Consider the following 8103-nt stretch of genomic DNA (forward strand, 5'->3'; position numbering starts at 1 on the left):
GCTGGGAGGCGTTATGTGCCGTAAGGCATGCTGTCGAAGTAAAACTGCTGAACAATGTCACCGGAGCATCAACCAGGCTGGTTTTACCTGTTGTCCACTCTCGGGTCTGATAAAATAAGGTGATTTTAAACCACATTAAGGACGGAATTTTTTTTAAAAAATGTATTCCACCAGTTTTGTGATTTAATTTGAGTTTAAGGGTTTTTAAGGTGAAAGTTCTAGACTGTAGTTTTTTTATTATTAATTTGTCGTGGACGAATGATAACTTGCTTACATTAGCTTTAAGAATATTGAAGATGCTCATTTATTTTACATTAGAATTTAAAATGTTATTCATTACGAGCACTCATTTCTACTCATATTAATGATTGTGCCTTGCAGCTAATGAAATCCTGCAGCTAATCAGGATTTAATACAGAATTAGACTTGCAAAGTCACGCTTTTGTGGCAGGTGTTGATACCTTCTAACAGTGTAAACAGGTTCAAACTCTTGATGGAAATTTGCATCGTCAGCTCAGGAAAACGTGAGTTGCTCTGAAGTTTACTGGTAGACCGACATCAACAAGACTCACTAAATTAAGCTAAACAAAAACGTCACACTGACCCTTAAACAACTTGATTTCTGGGTCTGTCCACTTTTCTTCCTGACTCTGCGACCTTCATATACGAATCTAATCAATGTCTTTTTCTCTCCTTTTTTCTCCTTTAGTTGAGGTAGGAGTTTGATAAATGTCTGGTGAACAACTGTGAAGTCAGCCATCTTCTTTATGATTGTGTAGGGAAAGGACTGTAAATATCTAATAAAGAATTATGAATCTAAATTGTTTTAAAATCAGACATAAAGAACTGAGTTTCCGTTCTGCATCAGCCAGCTGGGCTGTTGGTCCTTTTATCACAAAACCACAGAATAACTTGATTTGGTTTGAACTGTGTTCTCTAGAGGGCGCTGCAGCTCCACGTCTGCAGTCGCACAGGGAAGCATAACCCTGAGTGCAATATTTCAGTGTCCAAAGGAAAAAGAGGAGATTCTTGAAGGCTTTAAAAACACAATCTGTTTCCTTAATTTTGCAAAACAAATGTTTGCATGCGACCCTAAAACAAAGCAATCTTTGAAGAAAGTTTTTAAAGAAATCTTACCCATTACAGTTCCTTTAAACAGTAGTTTTCTTCTTAAATCCCTTAAATCCACATGTAGGCAACAGTGCTTGACCTTTAAGAAAAGAAATCATCTGTGGGTGTAAAAACAACAGAACAAACCTGGGCAGGACAAAGCGAAGAGAAATGATGTGAAAGCTGCTTCTGAGTCAGTGACCCCTGAGCTCCCAGCCTTCATGATCCCGCCACATTTGTGACAATAACGTCAACAGAACACAGAATGAGACGTATGACCCTAAACACGAGAACGACGAGTCCATCTCTAACCTTTACTGGCCTGGATTTGGTCAAGCATCACTTTTATACTTGCTTCATGCAGAGCTGCTGGAGTGTGGGGGAACCAATATTGCTGGCTTCCCCCCTTTTTTTTGGTTTAATGTTGCAAATTGAAAAGCACACAACGAACTCTTTCAGGTGGTTATCTTGCTCTCTTCAGGTCGTTTTTTTTCTTTTTTTAAACAATGCACAAAGAAAAAACCATGTGTCGATAACGCAATTAAAGAAGTGCAAATAAGACATTCTAAAGAGAAAACAAAAAAGATGAATGATAAGAGTTTGCATTTTAAGAAGTCGTACTCCATATCAGGGCTGATGGTTTGTGTTGGATGAACTGGTCAGGACATGTTATCTCTGTTGATATGTTAACGCTGGACTCGGTGAGGACCAATCTGCACCTGAACAGTGGCTCGTCAACGGCGAGGAGTCAAAGCATTCATCCTCGCTCTGTCAGCTTAGCGCCGACATCAGGCCTCTGAATGCTGTGAACGGAGAGGTGGAGCGTCGAATGACTGCCAGGGTGAGGTCCAAAAGCTCATTGATGGTGCAGGTTTGCATGTGTGCATTTTGTATTCACTCAGATGAATGCAATATGCAACACAGAAAAGGCAAGAGAGCTGAAAAGTAACACAGCTTCCAACAAGCTTAAAAGGCATTGAGTTTATGCAAAAGGTTGCTTCACAAATGCAATTCCAACATTTCAGATGTGAATACCGTCAAGCTTTTGTTTTGTTTTTTCTGGAACAAAATGTTAAATGACGGGGAAAGAAGTGCAATGAAAGTATGGATTTCAATGTAGGATTCCTAAATATGCATTTGCAAAACTTGTTGAATCCCCCCCTCCCTCCTAATTGAGGTTTGTAAACACAGGAATCAAGCTAAAACAGCTGGCATTGGGAAACATGGCAGAAAGATTTCTGCATCGACTCTGACATGTTCAGAGCTGTTTTCGAATTCGGTTTTGGGTATTTGACTTCAAAGACCTCGTGAGTCATGATGAGTGATGCTACGGATGCAAAGATGGAAGCAAATGGCGACGACGGTCGTCTTCAAAACTTTTGATTCATCTTGTGTACCTACAGCACTCGTTAATGTTGCCTCCTGCTTGTATCCCTTGAAAGAGTTTAATCACGGACCAGTACAGTGTCACTGCATGGACAAGAGCGTCTCTCTTTCTGAGTGCCGAGTCCATGATGTACTGAAACGATGGAGGCATTGTATGCCGTACCGCATGTGCATGTAAGGTGAGGATAACTGATTGGGCTAACTTTTACATCTGTTTGCATTGCAATCACTTTTGATAGAAGTAATGGATGTTGTGAAAGTTTTCACAACATCCCCCCCCAMAMAMWMAMWCACCTTACAGTAACACATCAACCAGAGTAAATGTTTTTTGCTTCTTTTTTTTTTTTAGGAGCAGCCTGGTTTGACATGATGAATGAGGATATTTGATTGCAAAAATCCACTTCTGCCCTGATCCTCTTCATAAACCATCCAGATTTGCTGTTGCTAAATGTAGCTACAGTCCATGCAACATTCTCAAGCATTTTTCTGCCCAGACAGAATCCAAGTAAACCAAACATGAAGGAGGAACTCGGATAAAAATGTGTAGAACAACAAATAGCACTCAGAGGAAGTCGCGATGTATCTTTTGTGATATCACAGAAGTTTAGCTTTTTGGAGGGGAGAATGTGACCTGCAGTAGTGATATCAAACATGAAAATAAACACTGAATATGAGAGGTTGCTGTTTATGTAGTAAACCTATCTATATTTAAGTTTGGAGTTTAAAAATCCTCTGCTAAATTTGTTGTAATTGTATTTTATGCAGGATTCTGGTTTGGTCACATTTTACAGAAAAACGATGTGAAAGAAATAGTTCGTAATTGCAAATTGGAATAATGGTTACATTTTTAGTGAAGATTCTTCCCACTGAACTCCTGTCATCGGCCAAATTAAACCGGGAACAGAGGAGTCATTTTGTTTTATAACTTCTACAAATAGACAAAGAGTGCAGCTGTTACATAGAAGACAAAGCAACAGTATAATTTGAGATGTGTGTTTTAACAGCTCCGTGTGGCTTCATTTGTAAAGGCAGTAAAAAGCAAGCAAGCCACGAAGCTCATGGGTTTGTAAATTTGTGCAACGAGATTCCTGCTTTCTGATTGGTTCATTCAGACGCCGGTCGCTGCTGATTGGCTGCTGAGCGCGCAGCTGTAGTGGGAGGAGAACAGCAGTGAAATATCCACTCCGCTGCTCTTCATCTTCAGCTCAGACGGCAGGACTCAAAACTGGGAATTGTGTTTTCTCTGCCGCACCACCGAACGACCCGGAACGCTTTTCTCTTTATGGGACGAATTAGACCCGCTGAACAAGCAAGGTCACATCAGAAGTAAGTGTTTGTACTGTTACAATCCTGTAGTGATTTCCTTTTAAAGAGACAGTTCGATTCTTAATCGGGTCCATCATGTGTTTTATATATTTTTTTGTTTTTTTTTGCAGGAGGTGACAATTTGAGACACGAGATCTAGACGAGATGGTAAGTGTGCGTTTTGCTTGTTTTTTATTTGATTAAATAACCACATGTGATAAAATATATTTTTCAGTTAGACCCGTTTGACATGGAGTGCAATATACAACTAATTAGACATGTTCAGACAAGACTGCTATCATCACAACTCTGCAGCAGCTGTTGGCTGAGTGATGCTCTGATTCCTTCATTTGGGAGTTTATATATATATATATATATATATATATATATATATATATTTTCCTGCAACACAGAGGAAATGTACTTGTCACTGGTCATTCAGGTTTGTTCATAAATACAAACGCGATTATTTGCATGCAGAACATTTTGTGATTTAGTACCCATTCTATTTCCTGCTGGATTTTTCCTGGTGAGCTTCTGGTTAGAAGCAACAGAGGGAAAGTTTAAAAACTTGAAATGTTTGCAACAGGATTGCGCTGGAAATAATAGTACAGTTTTAAGAAAAAAAAAATAAAAAAGCCAAACTGATAATGGTGAATCTTACTAATATTCTAGAGAGAAGAAAACTGTTCTGTTGGTGGTCAGTGTTTTCAAATGTCTGTAAACTTAACCAGTTATTGGGGTCAGATCTGTTTCATCATTATATTATGGATCAGAAGCTGAAAAATTGACCTTCAACAGTCTTGAAATTGTTCCAACAATTTCTGTTCTGCTGGTTCTGTTTGCATATTCTTGTTGTTCTTCCAGTGTCAGATTTAACTAGAAGGCTTGGACACATGTTTTTGGCGTGGTTAAGCAGACTCAAAGTTGACTTAAACGAATACAATGGATTTGACTTTACTTGTCCTCCTAAACTTTCTCACATCCAACATCACATGACTCCTTCAGCCTCTCTCCCTTGCTGACTCGGACCAATCGGCTCTGTGAGCTGCAGAGGAAGTTGGAGCGTTGTATCCCATGCTGCACACATAGAAAGAAACAGGAGCCCCTGGAGTTGAATCGGGAACCGCAGGCTTCTTTGTTCCTCCTTAAACGCTACTATTGATTGCGCCGATTAAGAAATTGAGGCGCAGTTGGATCGGTGGTTGATTTGAAGGCAGGGCGTTCACTCAAGGTGTTGGTGCGGTTGAGTAAATTAACGGACAAACAGACATGTCTGATCATGATGTCTACGTGTTTAAAGAGCTGTGTTCTTTATGCGGCAGGTCAGCTGGTCTGTAGGATTAGAAAAAGAGAAAAGGCGTTTAGTCATTGATTGGAGTTCATTCAGGACAGGCCCCAGCCTGCCCTCAAGTCCTTTTTGAAAGCCTTTGGTTATAAGTAAGGCGTAGGAGCTTCCTGATATGTGTCTTTGTGGGGTTCTATGTCACAATTGTTGTGGACTGAACAATGACCCTTTCTCTCTTCTCTCCTCAGCTTTGCTTGCGTGACTCAAGCGACTGCTTGCAGAAGCAGATGCACTACATGATGAGGTCACTGCAAGATCTGAAGCAGCTGCGGAAAGCGTGCCCCGAAGTCCGCCGTCCTCTCGCTCCCCTCAACCACCAGCTACCGGCCATGGTGCGTCACTCTGCGGTGGCGCGCGCTTGCCAGCAGCGGGCTCTGCAGCGGGAGCAGCGGGCTCGCATGCGGATGTCCGACGCCAGCACGGCCAGCACCTACGATTCGGCCTGTTGCCTAGCCAGCCCCCTGGAGGAGGAGGACGAGAACGAGGATGACGACGACGCAAGCAGCAGGCTGGGACTGAGCCTCACGCGGGACCTGCGCTCTCCCTGCAGCCAGAAGAGTTTGGAGTTTGACTCGGGCTACTCCGAGGCGTCCTGGCAGGACGACGGCGTCGTCCTCAGGAGGACGAGGAACGTGCGCGTTTCGTCCTCCGCCTGCGCGCGGATGAACAGGGCGCCGAGCGGCCGCATTCGGCCCAAGTCCACATCCGACGCCTGCCTGGAAACGTGGACGTCTTTTGAGGTCAGTGACCCAGAGGACTGGACCAACTCCTTACTGACCAGAGGGAGGAACCGCCAGCCTCTGGTTCTGGGCGACAATAGTTTCGCCGACCTGATACAGAACTGGATGGACTTGCCAGATTGTCCGGAACCGACGGAACTGAAACCGAATTCCAGGCGGAAACTGGGGAGAGGCTTCTTTGGCAACATGAGGAAGAAACTGTCAGGCTTCTCTAAGTCGGTGGAGGACAGAGTGAGGATGAGATCCACAGACTCTGATCGTCTTAACAGAGCTGCCAATGCTCCAAAGCGTCTGTCCTGTCCTGTCGTGCCGTCGCAGCCTAAAGTCCCGTTTTTCCACCAGTCCCACTCGGGCATCAATGAGCTGGGCTCAGACTTCTACCACTTTGCAGCTCTGATGAAGTCAGGCAGCCGACAGCCAATAATATGCAAGGACATCATTGGCTACATCTGACAGGTGTTCATGTCAATCCGTGTGCAGCCTGGACAATCCTCAAGAGTCACTTTATTTTTCTACAATCGCTTCTCACTTTACATATTCCGTTGTGAAAGTATTGGGAATAAAGACGTTCTCCTGACTTAAACGCTGACTGTACACTTATTTATGTTTTATATATCTGTATAATTTGCACTGGAAACATGATGGCTGTTTGTTTTGCATTCCCGTTCTCACAGTTTCTCTGAAGGTTTGATTGAAACGGGCTTTTGTTTGCCTGAATGTGGATCCATCTGTTTTTGTTTTTGTTTTTTATTAAAAATATATTGCATGGAATTATGTGTGAATGTTTTAATTTAATTGGAGTAACTACTTTGTTACTTTGTTACGATAGCTTTATGGCTCTAGTATAATTTCACACAAAAAGTTTAATTACGACACAAAGACTCCAAGCCGCTTTTCAAATCGGGGAAAGACACAAAAGCACAGTGTTCAAGTGCGGCAGATTCAAATTTAACCTCACCTGCGCTTGCTATTATCTACAGGCAGAAGAGTAACTAGAGTTTTAAACAACCAGAAATGAGACAAATGTTGGACTGAACCATGAAGTTCATCCTGTTAGCACAAGCATTGAAGTCCAGAGTAAAGGAGGTACAAACTTAAATCACTCTGAGAAAAGGAACTGGGGTATTTACATAAAAATCATTACATCCGATGCATAACAATTGTTTGGGAGTCGCTTCAGGAAAACCTTTTTTTTGTCTGTCCGACCACCTTAAATATAAAAAATACATTTTCTCCAGGCAGGTTTGTCATGAAGCTGAGGGCAAACATTAAAAGCCTCTACTTTTAAGCATGGTGGAGGTCCTGTAATGCTGTGGGCTTGTTTTCCCCTTCAAATGTTCGACGTTGTTTGAGTGCATGCACTTCCTTTAAAGCTTTTTACCCAATTTTTTATTTTTTTACGACGGATGCAAATAAATGCAGCCTGCACTGTATCACAGATCTGCTGACTTTGGGGATTTTAGTAATCTCTTTATAGGAGAACTCCCTCTCGAAGTTCTGCTTTTTCTCAAAGAAAAACTGAACCCTTTGGAGAGAAGTTAAGCGGGGTGCGAAAGCTATTTACGGGCCAGAACCAGAGACTGTGTCAACACAGAGCGCTGTGTGCCCAGTGAGGTAATTCCCCATGTGCCTGTGCAGCTGGAGGTGAATAAAGCTGAGCAGCTGGCTGCAGTTGGAGCAGAAGTTTGCTCTGCCGTTTTGCTTTGCGAAGCAGAACATCTCGCTAACAGCTCTCTGCCTCATTTAATCTGGCGTCCGCTCTTGTTGAGGGGATCGGGTCAGCCGCACACTCTGGTTAATGGTTCGATTAATTCTGGGCTCGCCGGGGGGAGGAGGGAGGGAGATGGAAAGGCGAGGTAAGTCGACACCAAGATAAGCCCGAGATCGTTTCACCTTTGCTTTTACAAATTCACTCTGTTCATTAATTCAGAGGGAGACGCAGAATGGAGATAAAACAGGGATTTCCCATGCTCCCTTCTGGAGTTTTCCTCACTGATCATGTGTGCTATCAAGGATATGACAGTGATCAGTAAAAGAGGCTCAAGAAGAGGAGTCAGGGAGCAATAAACCGAACTATTACTCCATATGACCTCAGCAGGGTATTTGGAGAACCCTGTGAAATCTTTAATAACACTTAACTTCAGGCGTGTAATAAATGGATGTCCAGGGTAGTTCAGTTTGTAAACTTTGAACTATGTCAGATGCAGCTTCATC

The 8103-nt window shown here is 42.7% G+C and overlaps 1 protein-coding gene across 1 annotated transcript; it reads left to right on the plus strand.

The window, feature by feature from the left end:
- Nucleotides 1-3209: 3209 nt before the first annotated feature.
- LOC103465229 (protein FAM212A-like) lies at nucleotides 3210-6660 on the plus strand. The gene is made up of 3 exons (XM_008409866.2): nucleotides 3210-3822; nucleotides 3933-3969; nucleotides 5338-6660. The coding sequence occupies exons 2-3, from the start codon at nucleotides 3967-3969 to the stop codon at nucleotides 6340-6342; spliced, it is 1008 nt and encodes a 335-aa protein (XP_008408088.1). The 5' UTR covers nucleotides 3210-3822; nucleotides 3933-3966; the 3' UTR covers nucleotides 6343-6660.
- Nucleotides 6661-8103: the final 1443 nt, after the last annotated feature.

This window comes from Poecilia reticulata, linkage group LG5 (assembly GCF_000633615.1).
Source record: "Poecilia reticulata strain Guanapo linkage group LG5, Guppy_female_1.0+MT, whole genome shotgun sequence".
In the NCBI taxonomy this organism is placed as follows: domain Eukaryota; kingdom Metazoa; phylum Chordata; class Actinopteri; order Cyprinodontiformes; family Poeciliidae; genus Poecilia; species Poecilia reticulata.